Source organism: Stylophora pistillata, chromosome 5, assembly GCF_964205215.1.
Source record: "Stylophora pistillata chromosome 5, jaStyPist1.2, whole genome shotgun sequence".
Taxonomy (NCBI): Eukaryota; Metazoa; Cnidaria; class Anthozoa; order Scleractinia; family Pocilloporidae; genus Stylophora; species Stylophora pistillata.
In genome coordinates this window covers 18,734,622-18,753,704 of record NC_142523.1, presented here as the reverse complement: position 1 = coordinate 18,753,704, position 19,083 = coordinate 18,734,622, and the positions used below count along the sequence as shown (strand labels likewise).

The window sequence follows — 19,083 nt, the reverse complement described above, 5'->3', positions numbered from 1 at the left end:
ACGTGCGAAATGCGCTTTTCATTGCCACGATGACCGTCGTTCTATTCGAGTCACTTCTCATATCTTTGCTTCACCAAAAAAATTCAAACTTCTTTATGTCCCTGACTCCTTCCTTGGCTGAAGAACAGCACGTCGTCTTGTAGTACAATTGATTTGGGGAAAGTCCTGGTTGGATTGTTCAATATTACCAAGTTATATATGTTGCCATGGGGGAGTCGGTGGTCTGATGGTGAGAACACTGCTGGACTCCTGCTCGAGAAGAGCAAATTCGGGCCCAGGCCGAATCATTGTGTTGTTTCCTTGTGCATACTACTGACTATCACAGTGCCAATGACTTCATGATTGAAAGCGATAGTCGGTTACGCTCGTATCTCAGATCTTACAATTTCCGCTCCATGGCAGCAACACAATTAAAATTAAGTTAGCCAAAAATCGAGGTAATCTTTCAGCGTGGTTTACTCCAGAAATACTCCGTTGACACCTAGTATGATTAGACTGGCACAGAAACTCGCAAAAAAGCCACAGACTGGACTAATTCCAGGCGTCGAGCTAAATTATAATCACGCCTGTAAACCTACTTTTCTCGCAGTGTCTTGCAATAATGATAAGCAAGAACAGACCGTACCTACAGCCCGACGATACGGAAAACTTTGCAGCTAGGCTAGGTACCAATATTCAGCGGGAACTAGGCAAATATACGCCTAAACCACAGTCGAAACGCGTGCGAAGAAACACCTTGCAGACGAAGGCAACCAAACAAATTTCACGATTCGTAAGAGTGACGTAGGCTTGTCATCTCCATTTTATTGTAAGCGTTGAGACAGTTCTTTGACGTCATGTGTGACGCACCTTTTGCAGGTGTTGTTCGGGAAATGAGCCCACTTGGTCCGAGGGCTGAAAGTTTTCCTCTTTACGGTAGTAAACTCATCGCTACCAGCGACAAAATATTTCCAGCTATCTAGTTGATGCGAGACAACATGCCGAAAGTCTCTGATCATCTTTTTTTAATTTTCGGAAAATGTGAGCTGTCGACGTTATTGTGGCGTGACGAATTAGTTCCCAGTCTACTGTCAAATCGAAGGAAAACAAGCAAAGACGCATGGGAAGTTGTGGTCGTTGATTGATCCATTCAATGACTGAACATGGCAACAAGGAAAATTAAACCTGATAACTCATGGATCTTCGATTTCGATTCTAAACCCAAACCAGAGAAAACGCACAATTTTGATCTCTGTCGTCTTCGGGCATACTCATCTCAAGCAGGTAGGTTGATCGTAATTCTTTCATGTAAAGAACGCACACCTTACAAACAGATGGTTTTATAACTTTGACTCCATCAAGTTTACACAGGTTGACTTAAGTTTAAAGTATTTGAATTATCGCATTTCAAACTTGTTACTGTGAGCTTAAACTTTCCTTTTCTAATGGCGGGCAGAGGTACTGTCTTGTGAATTGGTGGTGAATATTTAATGAAATCACAAAAAGGTTTGCACTGCGTTACATGATTTTGTTCTGTGACAAAAAAGGCTACTACCAGTGAACATACTTAAAGGTATATATCTCGATAAATAACCAGGCTTCGTGGGCAATCGTGTACTTCTTAGCTGAATTAAGACGACGTTATGGTAATCTGAAAGACTGAAGCACGGTCATTTAATTTCGTCATGCAATATTGCTCTTGAGTACACGGCTCACACTGCCGATCAGACAAGGCGGGGAGGTATTGGTGAAGGCAAAGAGCTGAAATATCTTGTCCAGTGCTTTTGCAAAATGGTGCAGCGCCGCTTCGAAAGCATGATGATAGAAATAACATAATGTCTTAACTCGTATTTTTAAATACAAATGGTGCAGTGAACGATGTCATAGACAAAAACGCACTTAAGTTGGACGAAAGCAAAATTCAGTGTACGGCACATGCTAAATTGTTTGGCAGAGATACCCGACTAAATGAGCCGCAAGGCACGTATCAAGAAAATTTCTGACAATTGTTTTTTATTCTGCCAATAAACCCTCCAAAACGGAAAAAAAGAAGTTATTATTTGAGCTCCAGTGGTCCCTCGATTCATGAATATTATGTCTAATAACCATGCGTGGGAGGGGCAAGAATTTTCATTTTTCAAAATTATTGAACACAAAGCTACTTAACACTGCAGATGGACTCCGTGTGCTTTTATTTATTCTTTGGTTATTCATTTATTACAATGAAAGAGAGTTTGGCTTCGTAGCGTTGTAACACAGAAAAAGAGGTCAGGGAGCAATATGTTTAAATGTTGTATTTCATGCCTGAATAAACAACAGAGGGTTTATCCTGTTTGTGCAAAATGCAAATCTTTTCTCCGCTCACAATGAGTGTTTAAGGTTACATGGTATGAAAAAGAGAACCTCAGAAATATATAACTTTCTTACCAACTCGATGCAAAAATTTGGTTTATGACAAGTGATATATCTGGAGTAAGTGTCTCGACTGTTAGAAAAAAAAGTTCAAATGAGAGCCCCTCCCTCAAATTGTGGGTAAAATATCAAAATGATTCTTGAGAGAACCACGTACATTGCCTCTAAGGTAATCTAAAACAAATAGAAAAGCCCTTTTCTTTAAAATGTTTCAAATGTGGGTCGGTGAAGTTCACAACCCCAACAGGCATTGTAGTTTTTTGCAATCTTTGTACAGGGTTTCCCTTTTTTCAGACGAAGTTGTTGTACATCACGTGAACTAGAGATTGCGTGACAAACCTGGATGGAATTTTTTCCTTTTAAGATTTTCAAACACGAAGACCCTGTGCCCAACGCCCTTCACTTCTTTGCAACAATGTGTAGGAAAAATTGAAATCAAAGGCAATGAGAGTAGCAATTAAAAATATGTCGAGAAGTATTTGATCCCCTCTATTAACTATGATTTGGTCAAAGTACAGACTCACAATTTTTCCAGGGCAACAAATCACGTGGTAATTTGCGCATGATCATTCTTACGTAAACACCAAAGGTGTAATACAGTGCCCTAAAGGTCTCCAGAAAGTTTCAAATCTGAGAACGTTGGAATTTTAGAACTAAAAACTTTTTAAACCTTCTCGTTGTTCTTAATTTCGCCAGATTCAGAGGATAGTTCTGCAGTTATGAATGAACTAACCTTGCTTGTTGTATTTGGAGCATCGGTAAGTGACAAGTTTGACATTTTCTTATTTCGCGCGATCTTTCAAGTTGCACTGTGAAGCATTTTTCTTGTGTTGCCGAGATAAAGTGCCGCTTTTTTGTCTTTTTTCTATCTCCTGGCGTCGATTTTCTCCTTTCTGTTAAACAAATGCGTTCATTTTGAAACAGCCGACAACTTCAATCGTTCGTGCAGAAAATCGATCACAAATTTACGCATGCAAACATTTCAAGTTAGGTTTACGCAGTTTCACTTCCACAGAAAATGAAATTCAAAGGATGAAGTTTAATCTTAGGGCTACAGGGTCTGAATACTAGGCTGGAATTTTGTATCTACTAGATTCAACCCCATACTAGATCAAATCTAATTTAAAGAGCTGCTTATTTGCGATAACAGATTTTGTAAAAAAATTTGCATATACATGCTAATCGAGCAATCATCCGATAACATGAATTTTGAAGGTCGATCAACATGTTTCTGAAAGTATAAAATTATTACTTCCTAAGTAGTTCTCATCACTTATTATTTCAGGGAGACCTTGCCAAGAAAAAGATTTACCCCACCTTGTGGTAAAACAAAATTTAGTTGATAAATCTTTTGTAAGCAAATATAAGATGACAACAGCTCAGCAATTCTTTAAGTCTAAAAATGTCACGCAATAGTCAGCGATAATATGACACAAATGTCACTATGAAAGCCAGATTTCTTATTATCATAAAATTTTAAAACTTTTCACTCGAGAATTTAAGCAGACTGTCCAGAAGATTGTGCAAATAGAAAAAAAGGGAAAAAAATTTAACCTGGAATTTGCTAGAACAATGTTGGTCTAAAGGAAGTCTTAGTGGCATGTGTTAAATGTTTTTGCTTTTTATTACCCTCCCATGGGGTTTTACTTAAATCAAATTAATGCACCATAACCTTATTACAAGGGCTACAGGGATATAAAACACCACAGACATAAAAAAGCTGATATTACAATACATTATCCCATTGTAGTATTTCTTAATGAAGTATGGACTTGGAAGGGACTTTTTGAACTGGTGTAAGTTGTGATGTTGATGCTAAATGATAGGTTTTTATTTCACTTGAAGTCTGATATTTAATCTCTTTTGTGAATTCATCATATAAATATATGACTGACAAGTTAGTGATTTTACATTGGAGAAAAAATTTAAGTCATATCTTATGGCAAGGTCTGCTGTCATTTCTATCAATGCATGTACATTTGTTATCACAATTAGGCGATGCCATTTATCTCACTAGGTATCTGTACAAAGATGATCTCATTCCAAAAAACACTAAATTTATTGGGTATGCTCGTTCAGATCTGACTGTTGACAAATTACGAGCCAAAGTTGAACCTTTTTTGAAGGTGAGTTATATTTCTGCTTAAGTGTTTAAAAACTATTTGACTTAAGATGTTACATTTTCTATCTGCTGGAAGGACAGGAGGACTAACTTGTCTAGTAAATAACTTTTTGCTGTTTTTTTTTTAAAGTATTTAGAGATTATAAGTAGTTATTAGAAGTTAAATTAAGAGGCATGGAGAGCCCATTTCTATTTAGTATTATGAAACCAAAACCAAAGTAATCACAATGGCCAATGAGAACCAAAGTAAAGATCAAAAGGATTCATGGAAAACTCAATGTGAATTCAGATAAGCATGGGAAACCCTAGTCATCAAGTCATTTTGGTTTGAGTTTTCACTTGTTTGGTTGAGATGTCAGTGTGACTTTTCTGCACCAGTGACAACAATGTGAAGCAAACCAATGATAAGCATGTTTTTCTATCACTTGGTGAAAATTTTCTTCTGTGTACTAAACAAATTTGTTATGAATAATTTCATTTTAGCTTAAAGATGGCGAGAAAGAAAAATTGTCAGAATTTTACAAGAAGTGCTACTATGTGAAAGGTCCTTACAATGAGGCATCAGGTTTTAAAAGTCTGAATGCAGAGCTTGAGAAACTTGGAGAAGGGAAGGATGTTGTCAACAGGCTGTTTTATCTTGCACTTCCTCCATCTGTTTTCATAGACACATCAGAGAACATCAAGAAGTACTGTATGGGCTCAAAGTATGTTATGGTTTGATTTTGGTCAATATAAATGGTTGTTCAGATTTCTTCTTGGCTTGGGAGAAGGCCAGGGAAGCTTGATGAATTACAGGGAAACCCTGCAAGTAGCCAGCAGGAATGGCAATACCTTCGGTTGCTTCAAATGGCAAAAGTCAGGACAAGCTTAAAATGAGTAGGATCTTCATCAGAAGGAGGAGCAATATCCCTATAGTAACTATTGCTTCTTATTGGAAAAGCCAAGAAAAGCTTGAAACAGGAGCTTCCTTGCAAAAATTTAGGACCCTGCTTTCAGTGGGGTGGTGCTACTTCTGGCCACTTCTTGTTACAAGAGCCAGGATAAGTTCCAACAGCTGTACAAGTCAGAGTTTAGGTGTGCAAACCCTACCCTCATAACTAAGATCACACTTCTGTCTATTTTATACAGGGGTTGGAACAGAGTGGTGATTGAAAAACCCTTTGGCAAGGATGCTGACAGCTCTGCTGAGTTGTCAAATCATCTAGCATCACTGTTTCCTGAAGACTCCATGTATCGTATTGATCATTATCTTGGAAAAGAAATGGTACAGAATCTGATGGTGCTGCGGTAAGATTTCTTTCCCTTTGCTCTTCTTGTTTTCAAATTTTTAGGATGTTTCTTGAATACTAACCTCAAATGACAATCTTATGTCTTCAGATGGATACACATGGTATGACTGTTTCTTTTTTTTTTTTTTTTTCAACTGTCAAACTCACTGGTTATCAGAGGATAGGATTAAAAAGGGAAACTCTCTCTGAAAAATTGGGTCTGTTGTAATCTCATTTTTGCCTTCTTTACTGCTTCCTGACAATTAATGACAGCAGCTGTGTTAACATGAGCTATACTGGTTAGTAAAAGGGCAGTTTCTTGGTATTTAGTGATTTCAGTTTCTGGCAAAACTGTTTTTTTAATGATTGGCAGAGAAAACCTTTATAAATTGATTTCTAGTGTTATCCTATTTCTGAGGTTAGATTGCAAATTGAAAGCAAACGTTAATTAAGTGCCCCCATAATAAACAATTTCTTCATAATAGATTTGGAAACCGCATTTTTGGGCCAGTGTGGTGTAGAGAGAGCGTCAAAAGTGTCATCATTACATTCAAAGAACCCATTGGAACTTATGGACGTGGGGGCTACTTTGATGAATATGGAATCATAAGGTAATTTGTAGCAATTTACTTCTGTACAGTGAGTATAATTAGATGGAATAGTAGTGCATCTTCAGTTTTGCTGGAACTTAAAGCTTAAATGCAGCAGCAACCGCTGAATCGTATAGTCAACCATCTCACCATTACTGTAGTTTTTCTTTACCAAAAGTTCAGCATACCAACTCATGATGTAAAGGGTTTCTCTGATTTTGCATGAGAAAAGATTAGGTATCTTACAACAGAGTAAAAAGTATTTGAAGTAAACTGTAATTCTTCTCTTCTATTTGGAAGTGTCAGAGGGTGCTGAAGTTTACGTCTTCAGTGCTACAAAAATATACAGAACCTGCAACCTGTATATCCTTGACATCTTTTATTTATTAACTAATAATGTCATTGATAAATACAAATGATAGTTACTGGTATATGACTTAAATAGCATGGACCATCCTTTCATTTGGAGTCAAACAGGGAATTATTTTTTCTTTTTGAGTTTACGGTTTGACTTGTGATTATTACAAACTGTGCATTTCTCTTGCAGGGATGTGATGCAAAACCATCTTTTACAGGTTCTTTGTTTGGTTGCCATGGAAAAACCAGCCAGTAAACGGGCGGAAGATCTTCGAAATGAAAAAGTGAGCACACTCATGTGAACTATTTGTTAAGTCACATTAATTCCAACCTGGTTTCCGACTCTACACGCGTGGATCTAGTGGAAAATCGCAAAAGAGATTCAAAATCAGCTGTGAACCCCGAAAACGGAGCTCAGTCAAAACCTGAATGTGGTGTGGTGTGGTGGACAGCAACACAATTGACAATCATGCCCTGCAAAGGATGTAACTTGTAACAGCTGTCACAAGAGGGGTCATTTGCGAGCTGTTTATCTCTCAAAGAAACTGGCGGCGAAGTGCATGTCCATCAATGAAGTAGCAGATCTTTCCGCAGTGAAGTCTACAGCAGTGAAGCGCTCCCTTTGGCCGTTTTTATTTCAACCGCTTGCCCTTTGGAATTAGTCCCACACCTGAACTATTTCAGCGGACCATGTCAGACATCTTGGAGGGCCTTGATGGAGTCATATGCTGGATGGATGATATCCTTATCCATGGAAGAAACCACATGGAACATGATGCATGTGTCCGAGCAGTTTTGTTTCACCTTCAAAGAGCTGGACTGACATTGAACATTCAGAAGTGTGAGTTTTTACAAAAAAGTTTCAAGTTCCTAGGACACATTGTCGATGCCCAGGGTGTCCATGCTGACCCAGGGAAGACACGCGCTATTGGCCATTATTTTCCAACTCCCTCAACGCTAACCGAACTACGAAGGTTCATGGGCATGGTTAACCAACTGGGAAAGTTTGTCCCTGGCTTAGCCGACATCAATGCACCCTTATGGCAGCTCCTTCGCAAGGACAGTGCTTGGTACTGGAATGAAGCTCAGTAGACAGCATTCCAACAAGGTAAAGAGAAGCTTGCATCACCTGAAATCCTTGCACACTACAACCCCAACTGTCCAACAGTCATCACCACTGATGCATCATCAACAGGGCTGGGAGCAGTTCTTCTTCAAACACAAGATAATGGACAGCGCTGCCCTATCTGTTACATCTCCACATCCCTTTGTGATGCTGAAAGAAATTATGCTGTCGTCAAAAAGGAAGCACTGGCCTCAACCTGGGCATGCGAACGCCTTGAAGAGTATGTCCTTGGACTCAGGTTTACCATGGAAACAGATCACAAGCCACTTGTCCCACTCCTCACAACAACCGACTTGTCCAAGATGCCCCCTCGAATACTGCACTTCTGCCTTCGAATGATGCAATACAACCCTGAAGTCTTGCACATACCTGGTAAATGTCAAATTTCAGCTGATGCACTTTCATGTGCTCCACTTAGCTCCCCGAACACATCTGATTTACATTTCATTGATGAGGTTGAAGCCTTTGCTAGCTCCACAATGGACCAACTTCCTGCCACTGCTCAGTGCCTTCAAGAGATCATAGCAGCTCAGAAAAACAATGAAGTATGCATGCAAGTGAGAGGGTATTGCCAAGCGGGTTGGCCAGTATACATGCCCTATCAACCCCTACTCAGGCCATATTGGGAGAGCAGAGCTCACTTAGCAGTCGTTGACAATCTTCTACTCTATGATGAATGCATCGTAATCCCACCGCTGCCACCATGTAGAAACCGTAGAAAGATCTCACAACAGTTCAACACAACACATGTTTTATGAACATGGCAACCCGTGAAAGCATGAGGTCCCAACATGCATTGGAAGCAAAGAACATGCACAACAAATGCATATATGGGCATAACCGTACAGAATTTTTACTCTTTTTTTAATTGAGAATAACATTTTGTCCTACAAAAACCAGACACATTTCTGCATAATTAGATCGTAATTAGATTGTACTTTCAGTAAACAATTTACAAAGCTTGAGACATGTAAGGGACAGTCAGCTTAGCACGAATGATCAGAGGTATTTGCCACTCCCCATGATTAGAATTGCATTATTATTAATTTTACTTATATTTCCTACATACTGAGATTTACACTGTGAAGTACTATCAGTTGTGTCTGTTGGTATTTTCACAGTCATTTGCTTCCAATCTTTGAAATGTGTTGGTCAGAAAGAAAAAATCTTAGCATGTATGAAATAAAAACATCATACCATGAAAAGTGCTTAAACAATTTTTATTCACTTGTTACAATGTATCAAAATCTCACTCATTTGCTACGCTCACTCATTAATTTTTTTTTATGCATCCTAACTTGTAGATAAAAATCCTTTTTGTGCACTTTCCATCTCTTTGAGTAATCCTGTAAATTTTCTCATTCAGGTTAAAGTTCTGAAGTCCATAAGCCCAATTGAATTAAAAGACACGGTGCTTGGTCAGTATGTTGGAAATCCTGATGCAGAAGGTGATGGAAAATTTGGTTATCTTGATGATCCAACTGTGCCCAAAGGATCCATCACACCAACCTTTGCAACTTCAGTCATGTACATACGCAACGAGAAATGGGATGGTAAGTTCAAAGTGCTCACTGACAAAGGTGGAGTGAGGGATCTAAACACAATTCAAAAAAGGGTTTAGACCCAACATTAAAAGTCAGCCTTATATAGTCTCACTGGTCAGTCAAGGGTAGACCTAAACAGGACAGGACTGTTATTGGTTACAGTGACTGACATTTCAGTAACCAGGGCAAAAGTTCAACATCAGAAACAAGGTTATTGACATTTGACTGACACACAACTCCTGGTCTTGGATGATGACATCAGTTCTGTCCATGTCTTTGACAGACAAAAGTTCCATTCAGGTCTTGTCTCATCTTGATAGCAGGACTGAGACCAATCACCTCATCATCAAACTTTTAGCTCTAGCACTAAATTTAAGTACAAGTTAAGAGCAACATATGATTCAGTGTTAAGAATTGGTAGAAAAGTAGACAGTCCATTAATCGGTTATCGATAGAATCAGCCAAAGTACTTCAATTGTGATATTTTTAATACTGTATATTTTTTTCATTTCTGTTTTGCAGGTGTTCCGTTTATTCTCAAATGTGGCAAAGGTATTTTTTTTCATAATATTACAATTTTTGATGTGTCTGATACCACCTCCCAGTTAGCTCAATTGGTTAGAGTGCCGGACTGTTGTGTGGGAGGTCGAGGGTTCAAGCCCCGGCCAGACCAATACTCGAGGTCTTAAAATAACTGAGGAGAATGTCAAAATATTAACAATTTGTAATTTTATGTCTGGATGGTTTCAGATTTTATATCTGTCAATAAAGAGCATTTTTGTCTCATTTATTCATTGGGTAGGTTTAAAAACTTAAAACTCGATTAATGTTAGGTTTTTCTTGATTCATAAGCTTTTGCAGACTCAATAAATTTTAACACAAGTTTATTTATTTTATAATAATTGAGATGAAATTAAAGTTATATCTAATTTCAACAATAATTTTCAGAAGAAACCAAGAAGCTTTAAAACTAGAAAATCAACATTTACTTCTCATTCTCTAGCCCTTAATGAGCGCAAGGCTGAGGTCCGCATCCAGTTTATTGACACACCTGGAGATATCTTTGAAGGAGGGTGCAAGAGGAATGAGTTAGTGGTCAGACTTCAACCAAATGAGGTAAACATGAATATCCCATTTTTTTTGCAATAAGTTTTGCCATGATATCAATTTTAAATTTGGCAAAAATGTACAAAAATTGTAATAATGATGATAGTAGTAATAATCTTATGATGGTAATAATAATATTATGGTAATAATGATTTATAGTAATAAAATCAACCAATTTGAAGCTTTAACATCCCACCCCTGGCACACCTTCCCCCCCTCCCCCTCCCCTGGCATTTGAACAATAATTGGTTCATTCTAATCCCCCCCTGGACATAAAAAAATGTTCAAATGCCACATCCAAGTGCTAGATTTGCTGATCAATTGTTTTGTTAAAGGAAAGATCAGCAACTGTGACTTTCTTGTAGACCTTTTATTCATCTGCTTGTGAGATGTGAACTTTTTACCTTCAAACACCTCCATATTAAAAGATAAAACATGTGTTCCTCTGGAAGACTTAATGGTTCTGGTTCAAATTCTCCACCACACCCCAACCAGCTAGGTAAGGTTCAAATTTCCCATTCCTCCTGGAACGGAAGAGAGTCCTAGTACTAATTCACTAACAATTTATTGACATTGAAACAACTTTGTTTTTTAGTGAAGGAAATATGTTTTTCTTATTTTACAGGCTGTTTATGTCAAGTTGATGATAAAGGAAGCAGGAATGTCCTTTGAACCAAAAGAATCAGAATTGGACTTGACATATTCTGACAGATATACTGTATGTATTTTTCTACCTGTTACAGTTAGTTTTTTTTTTTTTTTTTGCAGCAGTATATTGTAGCTTTTCTACTTACTGTTTAATTCTCCTTATTCTGGAGATTAAAATGTTTGTGTAAGTTATTAGATTCTTCAAACATTTAGTGCACAACATTAGCATACTTCTAAACACTTTTGTTTTTACTTAACAGAATGTGAAGATGCCTGATGCATATGAAAGACTTATTCTTGATGTGTTTTCTGGAAACCAAGCTCATTTTGTCAGAAGGTATAATTGTCTTTCAGACATAGACTGCTGGTTATTTTTTGGTTAATTCATTTTGTTATTTTCAGTGATGAGCTTGCTGAGGCCTGGAGAATTTTCACCCCCATTCTCCATCAGATTGAAAGGGAGAACGTGAAACCAATTCCTTATCAGTTTGGAAGGTAATAGCTAGTGTTCATATTAATTTTTGATAACGGTTATGAGCTAAACTCCTTCAAGTTATAGCAGTCAAGCACTTTGGATGATCACTTTTAAGTAAACAAATAAGTTTGTCAAATGTTACGGTAGGTAGAGGAAGATCTGCTCATGGTGTGTATTTCACCATCAGACACACTGGGACAGCATCAGTAGTCACTCAATAGCTAAATCACCCATGTAACTGAACTTTGCCACATGAACAGATTCTCCCCTAATTTGGAATAACTAAATACTTGTAAATTTTTTGAAGACAACAAAAAATTGTTGTCTTCAAATGGATGTATGCAGTTTATGACAACAATGGCTCAAACTGCACTGTCTCATTCTTAACAACTTGTTTAAAGTGATAAACATGTAACTTCTCCTTATAATATCTTTACATTATCCAGCCAACAAGTAATAAGAATATATCAACAAATCCATGATGTTGAATTTGTTATCTTGATCTAATACCAAATTCTATGATGAACTAATAGGCCATTTTACAGTTCTGCGCTTGGTTGCCAAGCCTTTGATTTGGAGTGAGGCTGAAAGTGACCTTGTTGTGATAGAGACCAGCATCTACTTAGCATGATAACAAAGTAATTTACATTTGAAAAGCAGCAATGTCTGTATCATAACAAGGTCACCCTTAGCCTCACTCCCATTCAAAGGCTTGGCAACCAAGCATGCAACTGTAAAATGGACTATTAATGAGGAAATGTATAGCAGCAAAAAGGGAGAATTAACAATCAGATATTGGGAGTTAAAAGGTTAAGGTTAATTTTTAACATTAAGTACTTCTAATAGAGTTATTCCAGCATATGTAGGCTGAATGTTGCCAAAGATGAACTTCAGGCAAGAAAACACTTCCTATGGAAGTCACAGAAGTCATGATCATATTTTTATATATATATATATATATATAAGTTACTCAAGTTACGCACATATGGATTTTAATACAGCCTGTTTCGTAGACCAACAAAAGTTGATCCGCTCATCAGTCAAACTCAATACTCACTGAGGCGTAGTGAGGGTTAACTCTAACTCAGCAAAGTGATCACATGACATTGTTTAAAAAATTCAAATCTTGAAAACCGTGCGCACGCCGATAATAGCATTAAGAATACTTGAGAATATATTTTCGCCGATGTCTACAATTGGGTATTATTTCACTTTGCTTGTTTAAAGAGGCTTCATGTGGATAAGACAAGATAAAAAATTTCTCAGTGAGGCATAAATTACGTTTTGTGGCATTGGAATATGCTCTAGCCCTAGCAATAATTTTCCATGAAATCGAATAGTCTTCCCTCTTCTCCTTGAGTTGCCACAGGTACTTGCTCAGCTCTGTGTCATTTCGCCATCTCTCGTGGTTGAACGACATTCGGTGGTTGTGCCATCTAGTCTTAAAATCTGTTGCTGTGAGGCCAACGTACGTTTCAGTTTCTTCCCTGGTAGTGACTGTGGCTTGGCAGACAACCTCGCTTTGCAAACATTCCCCTCCTAAAGGGCATTCGTTTTCGTTCCTGCAGTTGCACAATCTTTGGGGGCGGCTTTCTTCGGACATTTTTGCGTTCCTGATTGTAGCTTTGTTATGCCCGTGTATGATCTGTTTCATATTGGGTGTGCATGAGTAGCTCAGTTTAATGGTGTTTCTGTTGAAAATTTTCCTCAGTTTGTGGGTGACTGGAAAGCACTTGTCAATAAGGTTAATAAACGCTCTGCCAATATTGGTCTGGATGTTTCTGTTAAATGGTGGATTAAACCAAATTGTGTTTCTTCGCCTTTTGGTTTGGTATTGCGGTCGGTGCGGTTCCGGTTCAGTGAAATGCAGCTTGTATGTGTAGCCACTCTTGTGTAACGTGTCTTGGTAGGGAGGTGCGGCTTTGTTAAACATGTCTTCGTCAGATGGTAATTCTAAGGTTGTTTTGGGCAAATATCGTGCAAATCTGTTTCTTAATTCTCTCCACTTTTTGGGGTGTCTGGTTTATAACTGCAAGGCCGTCGTCACAGTAACGTCCAATGTTAATTTCTGGTATAGTCGCAAGCTGTGATAGGAGGTAGCAGCCGACTAGTTCACATGTCTCCACTCCATCTTAACTTCCCAAGGTGACGTCAAAAAGGCTGTTGGAATTTTTCTTCTGCCATGGGGTCTCATTGCTAAATAGTAGTGATTCTTTAGCAAGTAGGACGATTTGGCGATTATCTGGGGAGGTGTTCGTGTAGTTAGATGCAAAGTCGAGGCAAACAAGAAAATCATCAACTTTCTCGATCTAACGCTTGACCTGACTACCGGCAGATTCGGACCCTATTCAAAACCAGCAACTACCCCTCTATACATACGCAGCAAGTCTAACCACCCACCTTGCATACTACGAAACATCCCCGAAGCAGTCAATAAAAGACTTTCTGAAATCTCTGTGCGTAACTTGAGTAGTCCACTTGCTTCTATAATCGCTCCTTCATTGTCAAGCACTGTCCTGGATCCTACGTTGCCTATTCATTGGCTATAGCCACAAAATAACCACACATTTCTTTTTAAGTATGACTGTGTATTTGAGGTTAAACTTCTTTTTGCATGGATCTCTTTCTTTCATTTGCATCTAGGCAAACATGTACATCAAATCATGAAGCAAATATAATTTTGGTTCAATTTACCAGTTTTGTAGGGTTCGGTGAGATTATCACTATTTTTATCCAACAGCCGAGGACCATTAGAATCTGACACTCTTATCAAAGACAGTGGATTTCTCTACAGTGGAACTTATAAATGGGAAAAGAAAGCTAACAAGTAAATCAATATGGAGAAACTCAGGTATGTATGGTTTAATTCAATACTGGATGTGTGCAGTTTATGACAACAATGGCTCAAATCTGATTTTTTTGTAATCATAGATAATCAGCTGTTGCTTGCAATGTGACATTTAAACAGCCAATGAAAATTAAAAGGCAAATGTTACAAGCCAAGTTAGCAGCTGGTAAATGCCTATCAATCCAAACACCTATAAAAAAATAAATATTGAGTGCCAAGTTCCTTGAGGTTAAGCTGAAAAACAACAATGAATGACTGATCCAGTGAGAAAAATGTTTTTAACCAGTTGCTTCCAACCAGTTTGACAGGACCAATTAATTTGTTTTGATTCTTTACATAGATCCCTAAAATGTAATATTTTGCTTATTTGCAGGATAGCCCTTTCCAGATGACAGTTAACATTCAAGTTAATACATTGCAGTACTTTTTACTACTGCTGAAATCAATCAAGGGAATTTTAAAAATGACAGTACAAGTCACAATCTTTACATTAACTCGTTCACTGCATAACTTAACCAAACTTTCTGGTTACAATCTTTTTCTGCTACCTTCACTGTAAGGATTTGTTAGGTAATTCAATTGTTTCCAGCTTTTGAGAGATGGTTGCCATTTAGCCAGTATTGATTTCAGTTGTGTCTCTGTTCTTTGGTGTTTTTATTACACATTATTTTCTCTGTGGTATGAAATATAAAGTAGTCATGATCTACCCTTCGTTGCTTTACAATGTATCAATTCTTCCATCTGCAGGATGCATATTTCCTCAATTTATAATAAGAATTTGTAATTCCTGGGAATTATATGTGGTCAGTTGTCCTTTCTTTACCCTGTTCAATCTGTTGCACAGGTGAAACAAACTAGGGCTTTTAAGTTCGAGCGGGTGGAAAGCATAGTTAAAAATATTACTACTTTTGTCACTGTGTCCCAGCCAGCCTGTGGGGTTCAGTTGATGGTTGGCAAGAAAGCCTCAAGTAGTACAGGGTTTTTGAATCAGAACGTTTGTATGTGGGACAGCTTAAAGTTATACCAAATCACTGATGTGAAGGAAAATATTTGGCTTTGTTTTTTCTAAGAGTCTATGGGTAATTATATTACAATTTTAGTGTTCAAGGTGAATCACCATCAGAGTACATACTTATCCCCTCAAGTGTGAACATAGTTTGACAAGCACTGCAATGAGTAGACATAATACATACTGGTACATGTATGAGAAGGCTAACAATAAGATAAAAGAAAATGTAATATTTTAAAACGGCAGACTTTCTAGGTAGTTTGTTTCCTTATATTTCATGTGAACTAAATTTAGATATGCAGTTATTAAATCATAAGAATTGGTAATGTCAAGAGTCCTGCTTAGAGGCAAAAGGCTCAAAGCATTTTAATTTTAATTTTAAGGTTGAAACAGCATGTTTGTAATAATAGTTATTACTAAAGGAGTTACTGTAGTAACTTAGGCTTAAGTTATTGCATTCAGGAAATAATGTTTGATTCCCTTCTCAAGGGAAAGGAGACATAATAAAATAAGCTTTACTTTACTGTCTGTCACATTCACTATTTTGTGAACTGTTTCACACAGAAAAGTCCATGACCACTTAATGTACTGGTACATGTATTCATACATTACTACAAGGAAATGAGAGTTTCCAACTTTTCCTTGTGGTTCCTAGAACAAGACTGTTTTTGGTGTAATTTCAACACAAGTGATAAACACATAGAGTAACCTCCATTACCCCAAACTTCCTAGAAAACTGCAAAAATGTTCAAGATACATTTACCATGGTTTCCAGTTGTTAAGGGTAACACTTAAGTAAAACACAGTTGTAAGTCCTTGCCAACACAGATGTGGTTAGTACTTGCCAGTTAAACCTATTTTTGCAGTACCCAGTTTCCAGCAAAACTTCTAATTAATAACAACAGGATAATGGTAGCTAATAGTGTGTATCAAACAGTAACTTTCCAATGAGATGGAAAGTGTTTGTTGCACACATGAAGCACTCTTGTCATCCTGCCTGTGAGTTCACTTTTGACCAGGTAATTTCCCAATATACATCATCAATCTATCCTGCTGGTGTTCCATGTCTCTCCAAGAATATGGCTTTAAGATTCTTCCAAGGGAGGACCAAATGCTTCAATTGTTTCGGTAACCAGAGTCAAATGGTCAAGGAAACCATTTGCACAGACTCTCAATGTCTTAGCTTGAGGGGATGATATTGTCCTGTAAGGATAAAGAGTATTAGTCACACAAGCAGGATTATATCTCCTGGTATAACACTAAATCAGTTCTATAAACCAGACACCCAAGAAATATTTTTACAGACCTGTTTTCCCCTGGATCACCTTACAGAGCACAGAGAAATGAAAGGAAATGCATGGGGTGGGGGTTATGACAAAAGAGACAATCACTATCTGTGCACATGGTTAACCATTTGCTCTCCTAAAGAGACCCTAAAAAAGTGAAAGATCTTGGAGTATAACCTATGTAAGAGGCAAGTAGATATAAATTTTTTTTCGCACAAAGGCAAAATAACTCCGCAAACTTGCTAGGGTTGTTAGCCCAACGGATAGTGCGCTGGACTGTTGTGCGGGAGGTCGAGGGTTCAAGTCCTGGCCGGACCAACACTCAAGGTCTTAAAATAATTGAGAATTTGCTACCTTTCTATAACATCAAGAAATGGTTAGATATTCTAGTCTTCTCGGATAGGGACGAATAAATGGAGGTCCCGTCTCCTGCAGGGTTGGAGTAGGAGACATTAACTTTCCCCGCATGAGATTACTGTGTGATGGATGTCTTCCCCTGGGGTGAGATGGGTGGGAAGGTGAAATCGATATGGACTGAAGCGGCCGCCAGAGACGCCTGAGAAAATGCCAATGTCTGTTCTCAACCTTAACAACATCTCACTGTAACAAACCTGCAACTCAGCTCTCTGCAAAAGGTTTGAATAAACGTCATATATTATGATGAGAGCTTATATATATTATGATTAGTTCAATTTTATCAATTATGAGCTGGTTATATTCTGATCTCGCTTACAAAGTGGATCAATAACAGAAGAAAATAATGATTAGCTACCAATTATGTGATCGCCGCTAAAAAACATCCCCAACCTTTTCAACTCTGATATTTGGTTGCAACTGCCTGTAGCTGTATCAAAACGTAACTACAAACAGCTGAGGTTGATCCAAAAGTCCACTTTCACTTCCACGTAAAGAGGTTCACATGCGATGCACAGTGAAACAAGTACATACAAAGATGGAAAAGTGTTAAATTTTCCACACTCACACGTGTAACACATTGTCTTTCACTTTCAGATGTTTCTTAGCTCCGCCACGTTTTGGTTCTGGATCGACGGAAAGGGAATTGCACGCAATTTGCGCCTCAGACTCAGTCGAAAAAGGCACAGAAAGTTCCCTGGAATAACAGAGAAGGTAATTATTTAAAAAAAATGCAAAACAGTCAAACAAAACAGCAGTTCGTGTTCAAAAATTGAAATAGAGAAATGTGACAAACCCACAACTTCAATTCCGCCATCTTGAGAATTGTCCAAGCGAAGCAATGATCGGGGGCTCAACCGAAATGCGAAGGGCTTGGTAATCGCCTCGTGCATCCATCCTGCCTGGTCACGCGCACTTTCCCCTTCAAAATGCATCATTGATGATGGTGAATTTAGACGTATTTTCCTATTTAGTTAGCACCCAAAGTTGATAATGTGAGGATAAGTAGCTAATGATAACTCTTCATGTCATTTTTTATTGAGTTTTTTTGGTAATTGAGGGAGATGTGTGTTCCAGAAGCCACATTATTTTTATCTCCATTGTTGTGAACCCAACCTTTGCAAAGTTGTTTGCAAGTGAGTTAAAAAAATTTGACTGCGGATGTCGCCTTTTAAAATCTTAAATAGTAATCTGGTCGCTCACTTGTATTGTTAGAAAATATTACTCCCTCCTCTATTTTTCGAATGGAGCTTTTTTTTTTTCTCAGCAAAGAAATATTCTGTTTTGAAAAGTATGACTCAATAATATTATTTTCATGAATTATAAACTTTAAGCTTCAGGCTGGCTTAGTGACAGTCTCAAATTAGCACATTAGCAACACTGGACAACATATTGTATCAATACCAATGATATTATGATTATAACAACATTCAAAGGTAATAGATTATGATGAGAGAGCTTTATATAGATGTTTAGTATTTGAATATGAACCACACAAGATTTCAATTTCATGTAGGGGAACCCTTGTTTACAATATTTGCCTCATTAGCATAAGCAATTCAGTTTCTGATGGAGCTAAAAATAAATCAGTTCTGAATATCGAAAGGTCAAAGTACGATTAACTCGGCCAATGAATACGAGCCTGATGCATTGAATACTTTGTGTGCAACACGGGTTTAAAAACTCAAAATTTTACATAGAATGTATGAGCTCATTAGCGCTTTTGCCACCCAGAAATTTTGCGGTTTTTGATGGATTATTTCTCCTTAAATATTACACCCAAAGAGCTAAAAGTTTCACCATGTACTAAGGTTTTCTAGCTCTTTAGCTGCCGGAAGTCAATTTGTATCTAACATACCTTACAAGGTAGATCTCAGGTTACGCGCATAGGTACGGTC

General features: G+C 37.8%; 2 protein-coding genes across 2 annotated transcripts; one reads left to right on the top strand and one right to left on the bottom strand.

Moving 5' to 3' along the window:
* Positions 1–913: 913 nt before the first annotated feature.
* LOC111340210 (glucose-6-phosphate 1-dehydrogenase) lies at positions 914–16,008 on the top strand. Its single transcript, XM_022947012.2, has 16 exons — positions 914–1,263; positions 3,088–3,149; positions 3,677–3,714; positions 4,409–4,517; positions 4,997–5,217; positions 5,642–5,800; positions 6,267–6,392; positions 6,919–7,012; positions 9,221–9,407; positions 9,921–9,950; positions 10,402–10,514; positions 11,131–11,223; positions 11,414–11,490; positions 11,556–11,648; positions 14,369–14,479; positions 14,850–16,008. The coding sequence occupies exons 1-15, from the start codon at positions 1,143–1,145 to the stop codon at positions 14,457–14,459; spliced, it is 1,614 nt and encodes a 537-aa protein (XP_022802747.1). The 5' UTR covers positions 914–1,142; the 3' UTR covers positions 14,460–14,479; positions 14,850–16,008.
* LOC148730662 (EKC/KEOPS complex subunit Lage3-like) lies at positions 15,809–18,120 on the bottom strand. The gene is made up of 3 exons (XM_088760253.1): positions 17,986–18,120; positions 17,754–17,882; positions 15,809–16,688 (listed from the first exon to the last, which is right to left on the bottom strand). The coding sequence occupies exons 1-3, from the start codon at positions 18,000–18,002 to the stop codon at positions 16,571–16,573; spliced, it is 264 nt and encodes an 87-aa protein (XP_088616379.1). The 5' UTR covers positions 18,003–18,120; the 3' UTR covers positions 15,809–16,570.
* Positions 18,121–19,083: the final 963 nt, after the last annotated feature.

Coding starts and splice junctions, on each gene's coding strand:
- LOC111340210 (XM_022947012.2), top strand. CDS start 1,143: ATGGCAACAAGGAAAATTAAACCTGATAACTCATGGATCTTCGATTTC. Junction 10,515..11,130: donor TCAGACTTCAACCAAATGAG/GTAAACATGAAT, acceptor CTTATTTTACAG/GCTGTTTATGTCAAGTTGAT. Junction 11,649..14,368: donor ATTCCTTATCAGTTTGGAAG/GTAATAGCTAGT, acceptor TTTATCCAACAG/CCGAGGACCATTAGAATCTG.
- LOC148730662 (XM_088760253.1), bottom strand. Junction 16,689..17,753: donor AAAGACAATGTGTTACACGT/GTGAGTGTGGAA, acceptor TTATCCTTACAG/GACAATATCATCCCCTCAAG.